The sequence below is a fragment of the Pezoporus flaviventris genome, unplaced genomic scaffold (assembly GCF_033815535.1).
Source record: "Pezoporus flaviventris isolate CSIRO_AGI_PZ_B2104156 unplaced genomic scaffold, CSIRO_AGI_Pfla_v1 ptg000007l, whole genome shotgun sequence".
In the NCBI taxonomy this organism is placed as follows: Eukaryota; Metazoa; Chordata; class Aves; order Psittaciformes; family Psittacidae; genus Pezoporus; species Pezoporus flaviventris.
Genome location: NW_026892555.1, coordinates 97150272 through 97174852, shown reverse-complemented (window position 1 = coordinate 97174852; position 24581 = coordinate 97150272). Strand labels below are relative to the sequence as shown.

The 24581-nt window shown below is 43.6% G+C and overlaps 1 protein-coding gene across 14 annotated transcripts in view; it reads left to right on the top strand.

Annotated features, from left to right (window-relative positions):
* Window positions 1-24581, top strand: part of SMARCD3 (SWI/SNF related, matrix associated, actin dependent regulator of chromatin, subfamily d, member 3) — an 85149-nt gene that overhangs the window by 25403 nt on the left and 35165 nt on the right. For 5 of the 14 annotated variants that reach the window (XM_061449656.1, XM_061449653.1, XM_061449652.1 and 2 more), the window contains one exon: window positions 16994-17211. In XM_061449656.1, coding sequence (XP_061305640.1) covers window positions 16994-17211 — 218 coding nt within the window. Of the gene's footprint in view, window positions 1-4131; window positions 4487-5724; window positions 6134-6165; window positions 6574-7239; window positions 7261-9095; window positions 9245-15843; window positions 16488-16993; window positions 17212-20341; window positions 20385-24581 lie in introns of those variants that run through there. The other 9 variants (XM_061449661.1, XM_061449651.1, XM_061449660.1 and 6 more) reach the window with 9 other exon arrangements.

The window sequence follows — 24581 nt, the reverse complement described above, 5'->3', positions numbered from 1 at the left end:
TTGCTTATGGTAATTCTTCATTGAAGATAGATTTTTAATAACAGTTAGTAGGAAGGCCTAACAAAAAGGCAGGTCTATGAGACATATATGACTCCATATATGTGATACATATAGATATATATGAGACTATATATACTTTGGAAGTCACAAAGGATAAATGGCAGCAATCTGCATATGCAGACTCCTTATTGTTACACTGTTGAAGCAATCAGATCTGGATTTTTTTCCAAAATGAAAAAAAATATAACGGACTGTTTTTGATTGGCTTGAACTTGTTTGCATCAGATCTGCGGAATCTGTCAGGGGAAACCACCCGGGATAGAAAAAAGGTTTATCTTTGTCTTCAGAAATAAGGCAGAAGGAATCCCTGGGAATCAGCCAGTCCCTTGTACTGCCCCAAGTTGGAATCTATACTGCCTATGTTGCTCTGGACAGATGCTTGTCTAACTTGTTCTTGTAAAGACCTTCAGTGATGGAGATTCCCATCCCTGCTGGACAAACTATCCCAGAACATCCTTATTTTTACTGCTGTACTCTTCCCTAATATCTAATGTAAATCTTCCTGGGAGAAATGTAAATCTATTATTTCTTGTACTGTGTGTATGGGAAGCAGCTCTTCACTGTATTTGCGGCAGCCTTTTTTGGGTATTTGGACTGTTATTTTCTCTTTTGGAGCTTTACAGTTCTTGTCACACTTACTGTTCTCCCCACAACCATCTCGAATTCTCCCACAAATACTTTCTCTGACGCACAGAGACCCAAACTGCAAAGGACAGTCCGGTTGAAGCATTAACAGTTCATACCACAATAGAAGAATTACTTTGGAAGGGTTCTTCAGCAATACTGAAAATTAAGTTTTGCAGCCTTGGGGAAATGGCGAGTTGGGACTGCTTGTGTCCTGGAGAGGACAAGGGATGGGGAAGAAGCAGAGACAAAATAAGGAAGAAAAAAAGAATCTAGAGTATCATTGCCACTGCTTCTGCTGCCACCAAGGGGATGAGAGAAGTGGGGCAGCATTCAGTTACTGCTCTTCTGGGTTCTTTTTTTACTGCTTATTTTGTGTCAGTGTAGCACTGTTAACTCGCATTCAGCTTATGATCAATTGCATACCCAAACATTTTCTCTAAAAGCAAACAAAAAACCCAACCTAAACCCCACCAACTCTTCAGCCAGTTCTCAATCTTCTGTTTATAGTTGATTTCTATCTTGATGTGGAAGCTTGCACTATTTCTAATTGAATTATGTTCTGTTTTTCAACCGTATCTCCAGCTTCTTAGGATTTAAATCATCTCTCCTAGCATACCTGTAAACATTCCAAACCATATGTTGCTAGGAAATTTAATAAGCATGTTTTCTAGCTCATTGTAAGTATTGTTAATATCAAATCAGTCTGAACTCAGAAACAAGTGGGCATTTCTGTAGAATAAACAGAACCTCAATCTTGGGATATTTTCTGTCTGTTTTTTTAGTATGTTTTCTCTGCCGTATTGCATCACTTCCAAAACTGTTGAGAATAGTTTGAGTGTCAGTGAACAGAGCACTCCTGACTTCATTGAAAACTGGATGACAGAAACCATGCCTCTTTAAGGCAACCCTCACCTTCCTGTATTTCTTGAATTACCTGCAGCTGAAAAACCTGAAAGCAGCTGCCAATATATCTCCCCCAACAACTTGGTTCTTATCTTCTCTAACTTGACCATCTTAGTTTAACCATCTTAAAAGTGCAAAAAATAGCCCAGAAGTAAACACAAAACACACAAACTTGTGTGAGAAGAGGTGGTCTGAAGATGTAAGGAGGCACAATGTAGGCCTTCCCTTGAAACAAAACAGGCTAGGAATAACCTGGAGTGAGCATGAAGGGAATTGTGGGGGTATGAATGGAGGCCTCCCAGAGTGTGCCAGCCTCTGGGGCCTAGTAGAGGCGCACATGCATTACTGAACGCCTTGTGGCACTGACATCTGACCAGAATGGCTGGGAGCTGCCAGGATGCTTGTAGCAATTGTGGAAGACTAGGGTTGAGCCAGGCACAGACACTTACTTTCTAAGCTTTATGAAAAAAAACATAGAAATATAGAACCTATTGGGTTGGAAAAGACCTTTAAGATCATTGAGTCCAAACATTACCCCAGGACTGCCAAGTCCACCACTAAACCATGTCGCTGAGGGGCTTATCTACGTGTTGAGCACTTCCAGAGGCAGTGACTCCACCACTTCCCTGGTCAGCCTGTCCAATGCTTAACTACCTGTTCAGTGAAGATATTTTTCCAAATATCCAGTCTAAACCTCCCCTGGCACAGCTGTTTCCTCTTGTTCCATCCTTGGGAGAAGAGACCAGCCACCTCCTCACTCCTTTCAGGTAGTTGTAGAGAGCAGTAAGGTCCCCCTGAGCCTTCTCTACTCCTAAACAACCCCAGTTCCCTCAGCTGTTCCTCACAAGACTTGGGCTTAAGGCTCTTCACCAGCTTTGTTGTCTTAAATGTAGAAAAAACATATAGGGAAAATAGAAGCAAAATAAAATACATGATTTTTCTCTTAATTTGGGAGAAGACATTCTTTCACTGTAACCTTCATCCTTTTGTGTAAACATGTTGCACATTTTCCTTGAACAGTGTTGTGGCAAGTGGAGAATCACAGGACACAGGACTCAACTAGGTGATGCTTCAAGTCACTTCCATCCACTTGTACCTTATTTTTCATTTGCAAAACAAAAGAGCTACTTCTCCTGATTTCTTGAGTACCTAGAGACCTACAATCATACTAAGTAAGAACTGAGTTTTAAAGTTACATGTTTTTATTTTTTTTTTTACTCTTGTCTATGGCTACAGTGTGTCTGCCATTCTTTAATTTTCAAGTGTTGGACCTTGTAATTTGATGCTCTTTTGAGGAAATCTCTTTATATTAAGCCTGTTAGAGCATCCAGATGGAATGCAATACATATTGTATGGCACTAAATGGAAATTCAGCAACGCTCCGTGCTCTGTCCTCCCTTCTCCAGAACGTAGTAATGCAGCGGCTGTTGATGGGAGCAGCTGAGGCCTTTTACTTCATCCGTAACCGCTCAGAACAATGAACCCCAGCCTCAGCCCCGCCGCCGTGCCCTCACCGTGTCGGCGGGGCGGTACCGACCGCAGCGACGGATGGGCCGCAGGGCGGGCGTGTGGCTAGCGCCGGCCGGGTGCCCTCCCCTGATGTCTGGCTGCCGCTGTCACTGGAGCCGCATAACCCCTGCCGGGTGCCCGGTTCTGCTTTGTCTCCCTCTCGGGAAGTCCTGCGGCCCAGCCCGGCCGACACCTGCGTTACCGAGCTCCGGTCCCGGCGAGAGCGCGGACAGCCGGAGCCGCTCACGCCCCTAGCGCGACACTGGCTCGGCCACCCTACTCCGAGCCGCGCCGCCCGCACTTTCCCCTGCAGACGGGCGGGGTCAGCCGCGGTCCCCGGGACAGCGGCTCAGCAGTGGTGTGTCCCCCCGCCCCCCTTCTCCCCGGACGCGGCGCCGAAGGGGTTAAGGCCGCTCCCTCCCGCGCGTCCGGCCGTCCCCGCCCGCGCGTCCCCCGCTAGGCCACGGCTGACCTTCACGGCAGCCGCGCCGGGCATGCGCGCCGCCGTGATCGGGGCCCGCTTCGGTTCGGCTTGGCCTGGCCTGACCCGGCCCGGCCCGGCCCGGGGCGTGCGGCTCGGCCTTCCCTCCGCCCGCCCGCCTGCCAGCGGCGCGCCTGGGACCACGGTGGCGCACGCCCTGCCCGTGCCGGGCGCGCCGTTGCCATTCGGTGCCGATGGTGCTGGCGGAGGAGCGCGGGGGGACGCGAGGGGGGACTGCGCGCCGCGCCGCAGCCTGCAGCCGCGCCCCGCCGCTTCGGCCCCTTCCCACTCCGCGGCGCCGGGGGGCGGCCCTCCCGTGCGCTTAGGACCCGAGTTGCGGGCGCCCCGAAGACGGGGCCGCGCTGGCGGGCAGAGGACGTGGGACTGTTCGCTTCTGCAGGCAGCCGCGGTGTGCCCTGGCGTTCTGCTAGTTCCGCGTTTGTGCCGTTAAATGGACTGCGGGTGGCTGCCCTTAATGAACGGGAATAGCAACACCTGCACGGGCCTGTGTCAGCAGTTCCACTGCAGGGAGAGCTGGAGCTTCTCTGGCAAGTGCAGGAGGCAGCCGTCTGCCGTCGCTAAAGTAAAGGCACGTCGTCTTGCTGGGAGTAGGGGAAAGGGTTCACAAGATGGGAGACAACGTTTCTGAGTGCTTCTGGGATCTGTAAAATATTGCAGATACCGGCCCACTGCCACCTTGTCAGGCATCCTGACAGATAGAATCGTTTTTAAGATTAACTGTTAATACTACCAAATCCACGAGATGTGTAGCAGTTTAATTCCAGATTACATGTACGTTTAGTTCCAGTCAGCTAGAACCTCAGGAGTAGTTTAGGCACTGAATAAGGCCATACCACTTTGCTTGGCATATTCCTTCTGAAGGGCTGAGGGGGAGAATGGGAACTGGTAAGACTGTCTCCCCCTCCCAGAACCTCCGTGATTCCTATGGCTGTTGCCACACTGTAGCATTTTGATTGGAGTCACCCTAAAAATCAGTGGAGGTTGTTTCCTTCACCCCCATGTGCAAATGGCCATGTGATCTCCATGGCTTGCTCTTCACTGCCTCATGGCTGAGGCAATACCTGTTCTGTGCTTGTTTTTGTTATTGGTTGAGGGCAGAAATTTACTTGTTTCAGATCTGATTCTCTTCTGTTGGCAGCCTTGCCAGAAAATTCACAGCCCGTAGACAAGATTTCAAGCAGAGGAATAGAATAAACCCTTCTCGTAACCTGGCAACATCTCAGCTATTGCTGTGTTAGGCAGACAGAGAAACATCAGCCCCTCGCATGCCGCAGACCCACAAGGAGCTGTCGCAGTTCGGTGCCCCAGGCCACCGTTGCCTGCTCTGCCATGATGGAGGAGCCAGTACTGCTGCTTGCAGAATGGCCGCTGTGCTGCCAGCGCCCGGCAGCTGCACTGGCCCATGTCCTTCCAGGGTCGCTGTAGCAGCAGGCGAGTGCAGAGGGAACAGTCTGCTGCTTTCTGTTCCCTTTCCCGGGGTGGCAGGTGTGCTCCCCATTTCCAGCATCCTGGGACAACACGTGTTGTGCAGGGCTTTGTGTGATAAGCAGCAAGCTGTGATGCCTCACAGCAGCTGCGGTGTTAATCACTCCTCTGCCCCTGTCAGTCACCTGGGGTCTCTAATGGAACCCTCGCATTGCACCCTGAGCCCGATCACCCCTGGGGGAGGCTGTGGATGGCTGGGAGCATGGATGCAAGTCAGGCGCTGTGGTCGCCATGCTGCCCCCCGCCCCCTTCCTCCCGCTGCTCGCACACTCTTTCTTTCCCCTGGCTCTCACACACTGTCTCTCCCTGTTCCCAGCTTTCAGCCTCCTGCTGTTTCTCTCTCTTGTCCAAAGGGGTTAGTTCTCAGCCTCACATGCTGGAAATGCTGCCAGTGAATGTTTCTGTGTGCTGCCTGCCAGGTCCCTAGGGAAAAGGCCTGGAAATGCAGCGCAGGAGGAGCAGTGGGAGCAAGGGAAAACCATTGTTTCTCAGTGCTCGCCTGCTTGCATTTTCTAATGGGAAAACACTCCCTGTGAGGTACTGACTTCTATGTCATTGCTGAAGTTGCCCCCTCCCCCTTCCCCCTTGCCCCAGAATTTACCATCCTCTGGTGCAGAGGAGGAGAGGCTGCAGCACTGCTACGGAAAAGCTGAGGCATGTTTTCAGTTTGCCGCCTGCTTATCTCTGCTGTTTGGACAGAGAGGTTTAAAAAGCTGGATTTTGTGTCCCTGCAGAGTAAACACACAGAACCCGGCAGCACAAACTATTTCTGGCTTATCAGTGGAGGAATGCAGCAGCTGAGGCTTAGCTCGAGTGGGCCGTCAGGAAGGCCCTGAAGGGGCCCCCTCCCCACTCCGTGCTATTAGAAGTGTGAGAGCCCAGCAGGACTCAGAGGGGAGAGTTGGAGAAAAAGGCAGAAAAGGGAAAGAAAGAGGAAGAGAGAGAGTGAGAGAGGCTGAGCAGACCCTGATGGCTACAGACGAAGTTACAGGAGGGGCTCGCAAAGCTACGAAAAGCAAACTTTTTGAGTTTCTGGTCCATGGGGTGGTGAGTCGGGAAAGTTAGTGAGCTGGCTGGCTCTGAATAGAGGGATGAGTGGAAACTGGAGGCTCTGTGCTGGGCTGGATCGGCTCCTGCAGTGTGCTCCTGGGGCGCTGCTAACTGCCTTGCCAGGAGAGCACTGGGGTCTCTAAAGCCCCCAGAATATGCACGGATTCATTGATAATATAGGCTTGTGTCTGGGGGGGATGTGTGCTGTGATTTTTGCTTTGATTCTCCATGAATGGTGAATAGCGTGCTTTTCAGTCTGATCATGGTGCAGAATCTGCACTGGATCTGACCCAAATGGGCTTGTAGGACACTTTGTTCTGTAATCAAACTTGTGTTTTGAGAAGCAATTCTGATGAAAGCCTGATGAAGTCTTGTGGTACCGCCTCTCGGTCTTGTCTCCAGTCTTGGCTCTTATGTATCCTCTGGCTACTTAACAGGTGACTTTCAGGGGCTTGGAGAGATTAGCTCTGCAGATCTGTAACAGTACAAGAACTCACCCACGAGAGAATTTCAGGGTACCATGCTTAATTAAAGCAATCCTTAAGGTCTTTAAAATTTTTCCAGCTTTTGTTTAAGAATCAGGTCTTCCATCTCCATTTAAGGGGAAATGCTAACACTATTTTGCTGCCATTGGAAATGATGTTCTTTAAATGACTCTAGTGATTGAGGGCAGTCACCGTTTATAACATATGGATTTCTTATATTGATACACATTTAACAAAAATAAGACTGTTAAAGAGCCCCAAGGGATGCAGATGTTTGGATGCTGATAGTATCCTAAGTGCTTTCTCTCTTGAAGATTCTGCCATTCTTGAAGATTCTGCCACCTCCTGTGACACCTTTTTGAAGACGTCAGGTGGGGGTTCTTTTGCAGAGATCATAGAAATCTGTGGAGCTCATAGCAGGCTCCTGGATTGTCTCCATAATTTGACTTTATTCCAGGTGTGTAGGAGCTAGCATGTGTCCTGCAGATCCTGAATATGGTGGGACTTGCGAGGCTAAGGACTTTAGGTGGCATTCTGTGTTTGTGAGAGCAGTGAACAGGTGATGTGGTGCCACTGTACAGGAGCGGTCTGATGTGAGGTTGGCAGATGTACAAGGATGACTGAGGATCAAGTGTGCAGGTCTGTAGCAGTGGTTTTGTTGTGAGTATTAAGGTTCATTAAGGTAGCCTGGCTAAGGATGGCTGTAGCTCTGCGAGGTGGGAGGGGTGGGCAAATGGGATGCTTTTGCCTTTTCCAAGGTTTCTGTTGGCATTTGCACACCAGTTGTCTTCCTTTAGGATCAAAAAGTGGCAAAAAGTTATGTGAATGTGCCTAGATGGACTTCATGTGAAAGCAGGATGCTAGCCTCTTCAGCATGGGAATTTTTAATTTATACCAGAATGAATATAGCAGAACTCATTTCCATTGCTTATTTGGATGCTGAATAGTCTGTCTTTTCTGCCCTGGGAGTTTTGCCACTAGTGGCATCTTATTTGAATATCTGCATTTGCCTGGAATATCTGCATTTGTTTGTCATCTTCCCTCTACTTGTCAGTGAGGCTGGAGCTTCTTGTCTGTTATTCTGTTGCCTGAACACCTTCTATATGACCCACTCCTTTCTTCCATGATAATCTCCTTTTTTGCTTCCTTGTTTGTTCTTTCCTTTAGTTTCCTCCTCATCTCAGGTTCATTTTGATCAAAACACAGGTGGGGATAGTCAGTCTTCCATTACTTAGAAAAGGTAAAAAAAAATATGGCTTCATTTTATGTCTTCAGGCCCATATCCTACCAAATAAGACCATGTGCCATCACAGCCATTACCTTGAGTCTACATATTGCTGGCTGTTGAGTTTTATTATCAACCGCAGTGTATCAGCATCTGAATTAATACCTTGAAAAATCAAGTTACATAGTGAACTTTACTGGAATTCCTTGGAGTCAGTTTCTGCTCTAATTCCAGGGGAAGATCTCCTCTTAAAATTACATATTTTTTTTTTTAATTTTATCTATGATAACATTATTTGAGTTGGTTATTGCAGGCTTCTCCTGTCCCCCCTGCCCCCTCCCCCCAGAAAAAAGGGGAGAGGTAAATAGAGGTAGAAAGTTGTGAGAAAGTTTTTTGCTATGTGAACACTTTAATGAACAGGATAATTTTGCAGTATTTCCCAAGGGCAGTTAGCTTTTGGATTCACTTGATCTTTTTGGAAACATACGTTCCTTTGCTAAGGTCACTTCGCCCTTTGCTCTTGTGCACCTGATCTTGCCTTTGTTCTTTACCATATGGGTAGCTTAGAAGATGTCTTCTTCCCTTTTTGTCCCAGTCAAGTAAGATAACCTTTGAAAAGGTGAAATCTCTTAGTGGTTAAAAATCTCAAGTGCAATACTTCATTCTCATTCTGCTGGAGTTCTTCATAGTTTGGTACGCCGCCGGTTAGCAGTTCTTCTTTTAAAAAGAGTTTTTTCAGTTATTTGTTTTTCTAATTCTTTTACGTCTATTTGATCAGGATCTTGCACATTTGTTTTGTGGGAAGAGGTAATTTTTATTTTTTCTTTTTCCCCAAAGGCCTCATCGCTCACTTTGTCCTCTTTTTTTGTTGCTGTTGTCGTTGTTCCTCTCTTCTCTGTTTCTAGCACTTTTGTGGATTAATATGGCTTTAATCACCACACTTATGTTGATTCATCTCCTTACTGATGCGTTTTCTACTGTCCACTAGTACATTCCAGGCTGTCTTTATGACATCTTCCTGTAGGTGTCCAGCTGTTGCCTTAAATTTTGTTGACCCAGACCAAGTTTTTAATCTTCCTGCAGGCTGTTCTTTTTCTTGGTTTCTTCTATCCTCTAGACCCTGACACAGGCCTCTCTGCTGGCTGTATCCCTTTAATGGATGTTACCTTTGTCTTCTTCTACCTCCTCCCCCCTCCCCCTTTTTTCTTTTCCTTTTCTTAATTTTCTTAGTCAAACAGGTACCTTCCCATATAGCCTTGAGAAGGTCTATGGTGCAGATTGTGCTAAAGCTCTTGTCCAGACATTTGTCCTTTGTGACTCACTTGCAGCAGCCTTCTCTTTGGTGCCTTGTGCTGTCGACCTTGCCTGTGTCATCTTCACACAAGAAGCTGCTGAGAGGTTCGTTTTCTTGTCCTGTTCTGACCTTTTAAATCTGCTTTTGTGTCCTTTTTCTGTCCCCACTTTAGCTTCCTTCCAAAACCAATCTTCTTGCCTTTTATACAAAAGATACGCCTGTAAAAGTCTGTGTCCCTTTCTTAACTATCAAGTCATATCTGTATTTACAATATACCTGTCAGTTCAGATCACCTTCTTTTTCCCATAGCGATCTGTTCTTTGTCCTCTGCGCTTTGCTTAGGAAGCTCTTCTTGTTAATACAAGTCCTCATCCATATTTATTTTCTGCTAATATGTAAGGGTTTTTTTTGATAGTTCCTGCCAATCTCTACAGTTTACTATTAGTTACGCATCAAGACTGCTAATTTATACAAACCTGTGTATCACTTATGTGACTCTCTTGCTTATCCTCAGTCTTCTTATTGTCTGGTTACCTACCTCTCAAATCCAGTAATAGAATTTTATGACAAGTACAGAAATGGTGTTATAATTTCAAGTACAGTGAAAGAAAGGTCTCAAAGCATACCATCATGTAAATAAATATTTAATTGAGTGATAAATAACTTGTTGCCAATGTTAAAAAAGACAAAGAGACAGGTGTGGTGCCCCAAAGATGTACAGAGTATCTAATAGATTTATCAGCAACTTGGAAAAGGGGATGAGCAAATTCTGAATCTCCTCATGCATTGCCGGGTTTTAAATGAACTATGACCATTCAGGAGCAAGACTTGGATGTCCCTGTGAACTGCCTAGTGTGTAGCCACTGCTCCTAAGAAAGCAAGTAAACTGTTAGTCTTATTAAGAGATAGGGCAGAGAATAATACAGAAGCAATTGTAAATCCGTGGCATATACTTACAAGAATATTTTTCTGATCTTGGTTGTCTGCATAACTAACAAGGAAGAAGAGGGGTAACTCAGAGGACAATAGTAGTGGGAGGCCTGTGAAGACTTCAGGAATAAGAGAGTTTTTTATTTTTTTCTATTTATAATATCTAAGGATGGAGATTGATCACGAAAATTGTAAAATCTCTGTCACTGGAGGCTCTTAGGCATTGGTTAAAGAAGTAAACGGAGGTACTGGTGGTACTTACTTGAGACGAGGAAGGACTGTATGATCTTATGGACTTACATTTCACTGTGTTATAAGAATTATATTTGTTTTATTAGAATGGCCATCTGTTTCAAGTGGATAAAAGTGACTGTTTCTTCCAGCCAGTCATCAGCTTGTAGAGATCACTAGTAGAAGTAGTGAGGTGAGGAGAATACTAGGTATGAAAAAAGTAGAACTTTACTAATGAAAAATATCCCACTTATTTTTATATTACCGTGGATATAAATACTATCTTGTCAGAGCATAAATCAGCTAACACTAGAAAGGCTAGAAAAGAGCCTCATGAACTGTCATTTTTGGAAAGTTTGTTCCACTTCCCTAATACAGGGCTATCTGCATGGTTCTCTGTGCTGGGACATTGTCAGGGCACAGGTCCTGGAACGGAATCACTGGTTTGTTGCATATGCATTTCCCTGGTTTGTTAAACAAGGAGATGTTGGTAAGTGTAGGACAGCTTGGAGAAATCAAGGGACCTTACCACAGTGAAGAAACTTGGTTTGGTGGGTATTTGCAGAAGACTGGGAGGGTGAAAACACCATACAGTGTTCAGCCATGTAAGTAAGGTACGAACAGAAATGGCAGGTTTGTCCTTTCCTAGCCCTGGACTAACTGCAGGCTAGCAAATACAGAAAAGTTCACACACAAGTAAGAAAAGAAAATTGTATTGATTATATTAGTTATAGCTAGGGCTTCAGTAGAGATCAGTGTGATTTTGTGCAGTATTGGCTTGTTAAATAAATTTGAGTTGCTCATTGAGAAATCTTGGATTTGCTGATGAATATAAGTCCATAGATGTAATCGATCTAATCAATCTGTGAAAGGTTTGAATTGCTCTTCCGTTTTTGTTGGTTTTGGTGGTGTTTTTTCCCTTTTTTATTTTCTTAGTTTGGTTAGTTGTTTGGTTTTTTTTTAAGAAATACTGTAGGAATATGAAAACAGTCACACTGGATCATTTAGCCCAGGGTACTCAGTTGCAGAAGACTGCATGGAAGTACAAGAACAAGGCAAAAACGTAGTGATGCTTGATCTCAATACTTAGCATTTTGTAGCTCTAGAGCTTTCTGACCCAGAGCTGCCCTCTATGCATGGTATCTCTGCATGGATTTTATCCGTGTAGGTTAGTCTGTGGATGTCTTCCTGAACCCATATAAACTTTTAGCATTCACAGGGTTTTGTGTCAGGAATTTTTGCAGCTTATCTTGCATAAGGAAGTTGTTGGTCCTGCCAACTGCTAATTCTTGTCAGGGAAGAGACAGTGAGCTCTTGATCAGTCTCCTCTCTTTCCATGATACTTATGCTGTTGGAGAGCTCTGTTACTTCTCCCTTGTCAAACATTCCTTTTTACAGAGTGAAAAGGTGTGTTCTGATGGTTCTTCACACAAAATCCTTTTCATTCATTGTATCATCACAGTAGTGGATGTAATCAGATCTATTAAAATGAGCAAGCTGATGGAACTCAATGGTATATAGGACTTGTTACTTTCAGTTCCAAAGATAGTTTTGTTTTTCTTTCTTGGATGCATACAAATGCTTCATTTGCAGTTTGATGTCTGATTATTCTGAGCCATGAATGGACATATATGAAATAGAAACTTCTTCTCAAGTTGCAATTTCTGTAAATGTGATGGGTTTTAAGTTAAAGATTTTTGGATTTTTGTGAACATTATTTAAAGTTGAGTGGAACCTGGAACACTTGGACCTTTATTCCAGGATGTGAAAGATTTTGGGAAATGGAGGAAGGTGAATATGGCAGACAACCTAAAAGAATTGCAATACTGATGTTTCTCCTTACTAAATCTCTAAAAGATTCATAGATTTTTAAAAGGGAATTCATATGAAGTAACATCTGCAGTTATAGGAAGAGGAGAGAAGCTGCCTGGGAAACCATTTGTGCAGTCAGAAACCTGTTGCCATCAGGAAGCATCAGTCTAGTCTGAATTTCTTAGTTGTTTCAGATACTTCTAGTGACCCATTTGTACCTCCAGACAGCATCTGGCATCTCCCCTTGCTTTTGCTTATGCCCTATAGAAATCAGTAGCTACTGTAATGCCTTAGCAGGATATATTGTCTGGCCAAGGTAGCTTCTATTTTTAGGTAAAAAAATACGCTGTTTGTATACTTGGTAATTATTGTTGTTCTCAAAATCTGCCAGTTGCTCCGTTAACAAGAAGCCCATGGCTGTTCACTGCATGCTATCAGAGTCCTTCTGTGTGGTACAAACATGGATAAAGTCTGAGTCTTTCAGAAGAAATTGCTGTAGGTGCAGCTCAATGCTACATGGCATTGCAGTGACTTCCTGCTCTCTGTTCAGTCTCTTTCTGAGGATCTTGTAGGTGGTTTTGCTCTTCTTTTCTTGACATTTTTACCTGTCAGTTCTCCAGGTTATTTTCCTCTATCTGGTATGTCCAGACAGGAATCCTTTTTTCTGCTTCAGCATTTTGGTCACTATGATGGTGATGTCCCTGGAGAAAAGACTGCAGCAGAAATACATAGAAAAGCACCACTCCAGTTCTGTCTCATTTCTGCCACCAGGGAGGAGAAGTTCACTTGAAGAATGGCAAAGTGGAAAGAAACTGTCATCTGATCTGATAGAAGGTTCAGGCAGGGAAGAAAGTAGAAAAGCCAGATGTGTGGCTTTGGAAACTGGGCAGTGGACGGTAGCGACAGGGACTTGGCAGCAGTTGTTGGGGAGGGAGGTGGTATGCTTGTGGCACTGACAGTGTGCTTAGTTTTGGAAGGGTGCAGTCGGGCAGTGGTAGACTGTGTACAGTAGTGCAGGCAGTCAGCAGAACTCTTAGGGACCAGTGTGCAACCATGAAATACTGGTTGTGTGCCTTTCACAGAACCACAGAATTGTTAGGGTTGAAAGGGACCTTGAAGATCATCTAGTTCCAACTCCCTTGCTCTCTAAGTGCTGTACTCTTTGTCCTTGCTCTCCAGGCAGCTCTGCGCTACTCTTCATCTTCTCAGGACTGTGAGAGTGGTCCCTTCAGCAGGGGACATGCCGTGATCCTCATTTCCTATGGCCCACAGTGGTTTTGCCCTCTGTCCATTAAAGTGTTTGACGTACTGCAGAGTATATGTATATGGAGTCAATGCAGGAAAAAAAGTGGTTAGGTATGTGGGTAAGAACAGTTGGGTCAGGTAGAGGTGTCTAGGGTAAACGATTTCCTAGGAAGGAGGATGTGTCAGTGCTGTTTTGTACTGCAGCATTTACCATGGAAGATACCTGTTCAGGACAGATTGTATCCCTCTGAGAAGAGGGAAGACAGATCCTGACCCCTAGATAGGTGCACCTTCTTTCAAAAGACATAATGGTAGTGAAGTACTCTTTCGTATGAAGACTTTTTAATGTCAATATTGTGAAAAATTCAGTGTATTATCTGTCACTGCCTTATCTTGCACGTGTGTTACAGAGCAAAATAAGCTTTTAAATATGTAAGCTACTGCTTGTGTGTTCTCCTTTTACAAGTTTACATAGAGAAAACATTTTTGTATCTTGGAAGTCTGGTGGGCTTGCACCAGGGAGATGGCAATTGTGCAGTGTTACATTTCTTCTGTGGGTGATATTAGAGATGGGAACATGACAAGGGAAATTGAATATGCTTTTACTAGAGCAGTCTCAGTTTTGTCATTTCTCTGTGTTTTTCCTATTTTGATGTGTAACAAAGAAAACTGAAGGAAGTTCAAAGACCTCAGACTTAGACTGAGAGTAGGCCTGGCTTGCTGACCTTGTTCTCCAGGCCTTAAGGTGTCCTTCATAGTAGCAGGAAAGCGGGCTTGCAGTCTGATCCTTGTGGCCAGACAGTCTCCATGAGGGATGAACATGAGATGGGAGTGCTCGGGATCTTGTCTCTCTCGAATGACTGTCAAATGTCCCCAGCTGATTGACAGGCAACAGCAGGCCCAGTGGTCTGCTCTTTGCTGGAAGAAGGCCAGGAGGTGTAGGTTGACAGACAACAGAGAGATGTTAAGTACAAGCTTAAGTGAGAAGCATTTTCTGGGCCATTTGTTCCTGCTGACTCTGCCTGGGTCAGAGGGTGGGTGTGAGTACGTGGGAACGGAGAGAGCTGCTCTGTTCCAGCAGTTTTCATAGCTCTGTGTTTATGGGAGATGTTTCCAGCTCTGCACAGAGCCTAGGCTTTGCCTTTTTGCTGCTTCCTTCTGCTTCTCTGCTCAGTGGCCAGACCCACAACCAGTTTCATACATGAATACTTGCTGAATTCATCTGCTGTTGGTCTGTCTCCTACCTCAGCCTTCTTCCTCTCTCCATACCGATTGTAACCGTTAGTTCTTTGCTGATCATTCCCCTTCTTCATGCATATGAATGCAAGGAATGTTGAAGACTTGTGATGATCAGGGAGGGCACTGAGCTGGGGCTTTGGGGACTGCAGTGCATTTGAGTGCTTAATTTGGAGATGCAGGTCCAAATTATGTTTAGAATAATATGTAATTATATATTATAATTACATATTTAATTATAAAAGGGTGATATAAAGATTAAACTATTTTTTAAATTTTTATTTTATTTATTAGTGGTGCAAAGACCTTTTTCTTCCCATCTCCCAATGGACTGTCCTGCATACCCTCCGTGGTGCAAGCACCTCCCTTTGGAGACCACTAGTGTACTTCTCCCCAGTACTTTATCTTGGCTTTAACTGTCGATAACAGTGACGTTTCTGAGCCAAATATGTTTTCCATGTCATTAGCACCTCTTTGGAAAGGGGTTTCACAGGCTGACTACCCACTGCGAGGCAGACTATACCTTTTGGCTGTCTGAGAGCCTGACACCTAACCAACTCTGATGACTGAACTTCATTATTCTCGGGGCACTGAACAGTCAATCCCCAACTGCCATCTCCAGGCCACTCATGATTTTGCAGAGCTCTAGTAAATGCCCCCCTCAGATTACCTCTTTTGTGATGGAAAATCATAGTGTATTTATTTTCAGTTACTTGGATGCAGTTCCGTATCTTAATCATTTCTGTGCCATTCTTTGTTGTTCTTCAGTTTTACTCTACTGGTACCTGCAGGAACCAGAGCTACATGCAGCATTCATCGTGTGGGCAAACTATGGACAGGGGCACAGTGATGTTTTCTGTTCCCTTCCTTGTAATTTCTTTTGTTTAATGGCTTTTTTTTTGACCTCTAGTAAGCAGTGAACTGCTGTATTTTTTTTTTTTTTTTTTTCCTGGACATAGCTGTTTAACATCATGCTTCTGTTGGGCTACAGTCAGCTCAGAGCCCATTGTTTTGTATATGATGACTGGATTGGTTTTCCCCCATGTTATTCACTTCAATATGTATTGAAATCCATTTTCATCTTCCTTTTTAACGTTCATTCTGTCTCATAAAAGTCCTTCTGCAGTTCTTTGAACCTGGCCTTCATCCTTGCCAGCTTGAATAACTTAACATTATCAACAAACTTTTTCACTTCCTTGCCTTTGTTTTTCTCTCTTATTTTTTCCTTTTTTTTCAGTCCCTCCCTTCTTCCCCTCCTAGGTTGCTTATGAATATGCTGAAAAGCGTGAGTCCCAGCAACACACTGCATGTGCCTTCCTTTTCAGAAACAATTACTTTACCTCATTTATCCATAATGGATGCTACTGCCTCTTGGTTCCCTTAAAAGACTTTGTAGAGGGACTTTACTTTCAAAATACTTTTTTTTTTTTTGTGTGTGTGTATGTAATTATCTTTATTCATATACTAGTTCAGATGCCTATAGGCTATATGTGCATTTCTCTGTATTTTCATATATATGTAGACAGATAATAAGCATCTTGATAATTAGAATGAAACTAAACTCTTCGTTCTGTTTTAAATTGTATTTTACAGGTGGTAATTATTTTACTGGTGTTTTTCCATGATGACTACAAACTTCTAGGATTTAGAACCGAGTTTACTGTGTCTTGATCAACATTAAGCTTGTGATTTGACCCTGAATGTCTCTCCATAGCACGCTGAAGTCAACATAGATGTCAGGACTTAGAATGCCTATAGGGGCTGCTGACAAACTACCACATTCCTTTTTTTTTTTTTTTTTTATTTATTTTTATTTTAGAGGCTTGATAGAGGCATCACCTTTTCTTAAAAGATGCTTGTCACTTTATGAACTTACACTGCTCTCCAGTGTAGGTGAAGGAGAGGGCTCTTAATGGAAAATGTTTTACCATAGTGTTTCAGGGTTCACCTTTGCTTGTTACAGTCTCCCTTCTGATCAAAGCAGCCTGCTAGTCAGTGCAGAATCTGAAGCGGTGTAGATGTGAGCTTGCTTGTGGCTTGATTAGCATGTGAACTGCACCAATCCGGGCTGCGTGTAGCTGCCATGGAGCTTTTCCTTCGATCCGAAGGTAGAGCTTTCTTCTGTAAGCTGGTCTGGACCTGTTACTGACCACTGAGTGTTTTCCCAAGCCTAGTATTTTTCATCCTTCTTTCCTGTCTACTTTATCACTGAATGCCTCTTTACTATATCCAGGAAATACCAGTGCAGAGCTCATGTGCTCCGTGTTGCTGCTTAGTGTTTACAGGATGGTTAAAATGGGGAATGTGCTGGAGCTAGTGTTTGATTAAGTACAAATGTCTTAGAAGCTGAAGAAACAGGGACCAAACTGGCTCTTCTTTCTGTTTCGGTTCCTCTCTAGCGACCTGGGATGCCATCAGGAGCTCGAATGCCCCATCAGGGGGCTCCCATGGGTCCCCCAGGTCCTCCATACGTTGGAAGCCCCTCAGTGCGACCTGGGATGCCCCAGACCGTGATGGAAACAACAAGAAAACGCACTGCACCACAGCAGGTCCAGCAGCAGCAGGTGCAGCAGCAAGTGCAACAGCAGCAGCAAGCCACTCAGAACCGAACCAGGAGGTGAGTGTTCCAGGAAGAAAATATGGGAGGACAATTTGAGGAAGAAAAAAACGATACCTTTTTAGCAATAGGTAGCACCTTTAAGATCAAACAAGACAGGATAGAAGGTTTAGATATTGTCTGTTTCTTAAAGCAGGAAAAACATTGGTAAATTTTACTCTCTACTTTGTGAATGATCTTGAGCAAACTGACCTTTACTAATGTCTGGCTTTGCAGTTACAGTGCTTTTACCTCACAGGTTTATCGGGCTATAAACCTGGCTGTTATATTTAGCCTTTAAAGTTTATGAACAGATCTCTTCTAATATAGTACAATTACTGCATTATTTGTTATCTGGTGTGTATAGTTTCTCTACTTTCTGACTGGCTAAGAAAATGGTTTGTAAACAAGACAGAAAAAAATTTTCATTCATCATGTGAATTCTTGTACTATAGTTACTCAGGAGAGCGGTTGTAAAACTTGCAATTGTCACAGGCATTCCTGCATATAAAGTAAAGAGATATGCATAGAAAATAATTTCATATCATTGAGTTGTTTTTTTTTTTACAGGAACTTTCTTTTTAAAATATGCCACTTTGTACAGTGCTGAATGCATTCTCTCTTAAATAACAGCTAATTTCTTTCTGCAACTTATTAACCTCAGCAGTCTTGGGTTCCTAGTGTGAGCCAGTTCCTGATAAATACAGCAGACATCTAGGTGATCTGCCTTTTGCAAAATCAGTATAGGTCTATATATAGATTAAGACAACGTTCTGGTGGTGTCGTCATATCCAATTGTAGGTAAAACATGGTTCTCTTAGCTCAGTGCTTTAGAAACCCTGCTCTTTCTGAGTTATTTGCCTTGGATCAGCAAGCCAGACTTGGGAATGCTTGTATCTGGGATGCATCTGGAAAGGACACCAATCCTGAGAGTATTGATATATTATGATTGAATAAGATTGAATACAGAAGGAATGTGTATGAGTGCAGCACATGAGCACAGGAAATGCATGTGCATGTTGGAGGCCTTGCCCAGCACTAGGCAAAATGCATGTTCCACAGCACCTCCCAGGAGGTACTCCTGGAAACTGCACAAAATAATGCCTAGCCCTCAAATATACAGGGTAGATATAACCTAAAAAATTGCCACTGCTGTTTAATTAAGGTAAACTTTAGTCATTTACTAGTTTCCAGGGATCATTAAAGAAAAGTATTTTCTAAAAATAGATGTCGTAACTCACAGAAGAAGTGTTCCCCCTCCCCAGTTTTCAACTTCTGCGCTTCTCATTTGGAACCCAACAGTGATCTCTCATGTAGTGAGTCCAGCTCACGCTAGTGCTTCCTGGGTACCCAGGAATGTTTCTCTGTTTCTTCTGCCATGTCTTCCCCCCAGATAATGTGTTGAATATTTCCCTCTTGTTCATTTATGCCTCCCTGTTGTTTCCCATTGAAATTTTTCTGGTTTGTTTTTTTTTTTTTTTTCAGGCAAATTTTCCTGACACCTTAGGTGCAATTCTGGGAGTAATAGACTCCTGTGTTGTATGGCACAAACAGGCCAAAAAGATGTAGTCACCCTTTCTTGGCAGGTTTGGTGGAGACCAAAATCTCATTTCTGTAATAGACTCTAGGAGAACTGGTTGAGACCCAAGTTGTTGGGGCTTTTTCGGTTTGCTTGATATTTGCTTTTTAATTGCAAGCCTTTGGGGTTGTTGCATATGTGTGCATATCCCATTTCCCTTTGGGAAGGTGGAGTTTGTTCATGCATTACTTCCATATTCTGTGAAGTGTTGCAGATTTGATTTTGTGAGCTGTGGAAGGCGTTGGAGGTTCACACCATATAACATTCATACACTTTTAAAAAGGGACATTTTTCACCTACAAGGTTGGGTGTGACTGTGTGGATGAATTTTCTGCCCCTGAGGAAGGATGTAGTTTGCACCTCTGGGCACAAAGAGTTCCTCAGGCTTGGCTTCCATGGGCATGGAAGAGAATCTAAGGATGTGGTATTTCAGGCCAGGCTTCTTATTAGCAAATGTAGGAAGGGAGTATGCCACAGCAATGTGCATGGAAACAATTTTTACGTGGACATAGCTGATGACAGACTTCCTGTATAAAAACAGTAAGGAGGGGCATCCGTGTGACATGGCAGAGTGGTAGCAGACAGTTGTTTTCTCCCAGTTGTCTGTCACAGATGGAATGATTCATTTCCTGCTTAAGATAAAGGCCTTACAAATTATAGAGGTGAAGAACAAGGCCTGAATTCCTTCTTGGCCTTGTTAGAGAGAGCTAGATGACAGGTTTGGTGGGCACAAACAGGTTTTAGAATCTGAAGAGTTCAAAAGACAATGTATTTGGCAATCACCCTGACAGAACCATTTCTTAGGCACATATACATTTGTGTCTATGTTCACGAATACAAGGATGTTTTTAAAAGCATAGATTTGTAAATGTGCTTACATACGGGTATGGACACATTATGTATATACACAGCAGGCACTCATATCTTTCCACTTGTATGTTCATAAAGATGAAAAATGTGGAAACGTAAGCCCTTTTGCATATCATCACCTTTGCATATCACTCGTGCAAATACATTATAATAAAACAAATGTGTACATGTAGGGAAGGGTGTGTATATGTGTTTTCATACATCATATGGAATACACATACGTGTTTTCATCAGCACTCAGTTTCGGGCATGAATGAATGAATGCACATCATCTGTTTGAACAAGTTCACATTCTGTTTACAGGCACTCAACCACTTACATGTGCATATGCATAGGTGTATCTGTGCCGTTTTCACACATGCACACTGTCCTCCTACATGCTTTTTCTGCATCCACAGACAGCATGTGCACATGCACTTGCATACATTACTGCCCGGCACCATAGAAGATGCTGTGATCAAAGAACTTGCACACTTCTTTCCAAGATGCATAACAGACAGCCCTGATTTGTTCTTAGCTAACTACCTCCCCAGGCTGCTGAGAGAAGGGGTCCTAGGTCCTGGGCATGGGTGAGACCCTTTTGCTGATGCATGCACAGCTGTGCACCAGCATGTGGAGATGTCAGGATAATTTAGCAGGTGGCCTCGTTACTCCTAGATCTGTCACCATGGTAACGTGTTTTTTTCTTTAAAAAATGTACAGTGCCAAGAGGAGGAAGATGGCTGACAAAATTCTCCCTCAGAGGGTGAGTCGCTTTCATTTCCTATTCCCTTCACAATCAGTTCAGGATCTTAGTGTAATTAGAGGGGTTTTAGAAAATACTTTCACTTTTTGTTTAAAAATCTAATTAAAAAGTAAGTAGGCAGTGGGTAAAAGTCTCAAGAGCTAGGCTGGGGCTGGAGCTGGGGGCTGGGAGTGTGGAGCACAGCCAGCCTGTGCCGGCCTCGTGCCCTGGGTTAGCCGAGCCAGCACTGCCACTTGCTGGATGGACAGTGGTGCTGGGCCGTGAACTATAGACTTGACGCTGGGGCCCTCTGGGTCTTAAGGATGTTTTTGATCAAATTTTGAAGCTGGCCAAAAGCTAGTTCAGGGCACAGCTGTGCCTGTAGGAGATGGGCTCGTTCTCAGGTCTCTCTGGCCCAGTAGAACTGTCAGGTTCTAATCTCTGTGGTTGTATCCTAGTAGGACTCCAGTGAACCCATGTAAACAACAGAGTTCAAGGGGCCTGCATTGTCTAGAGAGTTACTAATTCTCTTATCCCTGGGGATATGTCTAGCTTTTAGTGTCTGCCTGTGCTTGATCCTCAGTGCTTAAATCTTCTACTTCCTTTGTAAACATCAGAATTTCTCTCTGCTCCTCTTCTCTTTCATTATTCCCAGATGTTTCCTTTCCTGTGTCCTCTTCCATACAGTTCTCCTCAAACCTACTTGGTCCCAAAATTCAAGCTTCCTTAGTCTTCAAAAAGCACAGCCTTGTCACATCCTAGACCCAGTTTCTTTAGCTTCTGGAATAAAAATCACTTTGATCACTTTGACAGGTGTGTAGATCTCCATGTCTTTTCCAAGTCTACCTCTCCACTGCTAGTGTAAACCCAAACTTGCCAGCAACCTCCACATTCTCTTCTGTGACATTCCGCAGGTACCTAGTGCCAGCTTTCTGAGGAGGTGAGCCCACTTTGGTATTCCCTTGTGTCATATCATCACTTCATTTCTTGTAATTCCAGCCACCCTTTGAAAGCACAGCCTCTCGCAGCGTAGCCATTAGTTCTCTCATGCTGCTGTCTTGAAAGGACTAAGCTACAATTAAATCCAGAAGTTTTGAACTACTTGCAGCCTCCATGGTATTTGTATTGAAGCCATTCCTGCATTTCTGTATCTTGCTTGGAGTCTCTACTTTCTTAGAATGAAAACTACATTTCTTATGCTGTCAGTTCTGTCTGTCCCACACATACTGTTTCCACAGAACACTATATGTCCTCTATGGTGAGGCTGTTGCTCTAAATCTATGTCCATTTCAAGGCTCTCCTTTTTTTTTTTTCCCCACTCTGTGTGGTGCCTTTCTGAGATAAAAAGGTCTCTCTCACAGCAGGGGTAACCAAAGTTTTCTGGCAGCAGAAGACTTGGGCCTCTGTTTATCAGATTCATAATAATTCTTTAATAGATAGAGCCTTATTCAAATATGTCAAAAACCTATACAGATGCTAGCACCTTTCAGGATCATGCTGTTACCAAGTCTTCTTGCCTTTCAGTATCTTTGTTGCTGTCAGTTAATAATTTTAACTGATGGAGCGATAAGGCAACACTAATTGGTAGAGTTCTGTCTGGAAGGGAGTTTTTATCAGTGCAGCTGGAGTGTTGGTATTGATGGTGTGACACTGTGTTTGGATTAAGGTACTCCATTAGTCTGCAGTCAGTGTATCAGAACCTCCTTAGGCTCACCATTCATGGGATGGGAAAATGATGTCTGTATCGGTGTCTCCTGTCAAGTGGAAGATTTGCACTGGGGGCTGTGGAATGCGCGTGGAACACAGGGTAAAACTTCCAACTTTCCAGAGCTACTTCTGGTGTATTTTCCAGCCAGTCATCGTCTGTTACCTACAGACCTTTTGCAGGCTCTTGCTTTATGTTTTCTGGGAACTGTGAAGGGGAGAGGAGAAGATAATAAATAAATTTTAATCTTGCAAACCATCTTATGTAATAGTGGAAAAGGAGGTGGGTTCTTAGTGTTACTTGCGGTGATAGTGAGTCAGGCAGTTGGCACAGATAACCTGCTGCTGGACTTCCAGGCTCTCTGATCAAGCCTGTCCTATAGGAGTGGAACGTATTCCTAGTTGGGTAGGGTTATTCAGCAGCTACAGATCAGCTATTTGACAAGGATTTAATTTTGATGGATATAATAATATGAGAAAGTTCAACTTAGCAAACTATTGCATGTAGGAACAAAGGATTATGGGATTGCATGGGACCTCCTCATACATACAGTCTGGTTCCCTTTGTCATGGAAGCTGTGACACAGTTGTTGCCTCAACTTACTTAGGTTCCTTACTTCTCAGATACTTTAGATCTGTCAGGTTTTTGTTGTTTGGTTGTTTTGGTTTTTTGTCTTTCTTGCTATGCTAAAGGCAAGTGCTTTTAGTTTACCAGGTAAGAGGGGCTCCTAATAATTCTAATCCTTGCAGTCCTTCATTATATCTATTCCAGGTTAAATTCACCTCTTTCGAGCCTCTTTAAATCTACCTCTCAGGATGCCGGGACCATATGCAGTAGTACAGATTGCCAGTATCACCAGTGCTTGAATGCCACTAATGCATTTTTATTTCTACTAGAAATAGCTAGTAATGCAGATTGGGATTGCTTTTATTTTTATGGCCTTGCCACATTGATATAGCATATGGTCATTCTGTGATTGACTAATACTCACAAGTATTTCTGCTTTCTATTATTTGCAACTGATGAATTCCTATATTACAGCAGGAATTATGGGTATAGACTCTGAGGAACATGTGCTTTGTGATGCTGTATTTCATCCTGTTTCTATTATGCAGTTCTCAGTTTCCTTATGTTCTCTGTACTATCCTCTGCCTTGTACTGACAGTGCCACCCAAATTTGTCATTATAAGTTTTGCTAGCATACTTCTCCTTCTTGTGCTGGAGCTATTAATGAATATATCTAAATAAAATTAGTTTCAAAAATGGTGCATGAAGTCCTTCCTGCTTAATACTTTTTTCTATGCCAGTTCTTTATCACAGATTGTTCTTGTTCTGTTCCCTATTTTTTGGTCTTAAGTACTGGTTCTTCATGACTGCATGTCAAATGCTTTACTTAAGTGCAAGTTGATTTGATCTACTGTGTATCTTTTGTCTAAAATGCAATTTTAATTAAAAGAAAGGCTTGGTTAAGCCCAGGCTGACATACCGTAATGTAACAAAGCAGCATTTTTTATAGGGTATTTAATATGAACTCCAGTTCTGTGCAGCAGGCTATACTTAACCCCATTTTCCTTATCTGTGGATCCTTCCCTTGTTCTCAGGTCACTGAAATGCTCATTCAGTTTTGGAAAAGTTCATAGGCATCTTCATTCATAACTGAGGACCTAGATCTCTGGAGCTGATGTGGCCTGTGTGACCCAAGTCTAGCAATTGTGCCTCAAGTCGACCTCAGGCCACAAACTATCTGTAGAGAACCACGACTGCGTTTCAGACTTAGCCTCCTTTTTCTCCAGGCTTTGTTTCCTCATTACTTCTGGTCAGTGTCTTATTTTCTTTTAGTTCTGAGTCATTACATTTTTTCACTGTTCTGTTTCTTCAGCTTCCTTGCCTACCCATTCTGATGCAAGAATCTCAGCTGAAAATCCTTCTGACTTCATAGCTGTGTTTCTGCTTTTCCTCATTTAACTTGCTGAGTGGAGTGCAACTTTGAAGCAGCAAGCTGCTTCTCCTTAAATAGCGTGCTTGTCACTTAATATTGGCTACTATTCTTCTTACTGGGCCCCAGATTCCTATGAGGACTTTTTGGCTAGCTGTGCTGACAGGTTTTTGTACAGCTGTCCTCTCCTTTTCATCCTCTCTACTTCATTCTCCTTTACACAAATACTCAGTCAGCTCCTGCTGCCATTCACAGACTACCATATGAGATTCTCTGCACAGATCCCATACTATATTAGCTGTCCTGTTGGTTTTTGGTCACTACATGGCTGTTGCCCACCTCTTTCTCCATCTGGCCCAATTAGAGGTGAGGAACACCTGGATTTGCTATTCACTCATAAGAAAAAAATAGTTAGGAATGTGGTAATATAGCAACAAGTTCAAGATCTTGAAGGGAATGAGGGAGGAGGCGAGTGAAATACAGACTCTGGACTTCAGACAAGCAGAGTTTGGCTTATTTGGGGAACTGGTAAGTATGATTCCATGGGAAGCAGCTCCAGAGGGCACAGTGGCTTATA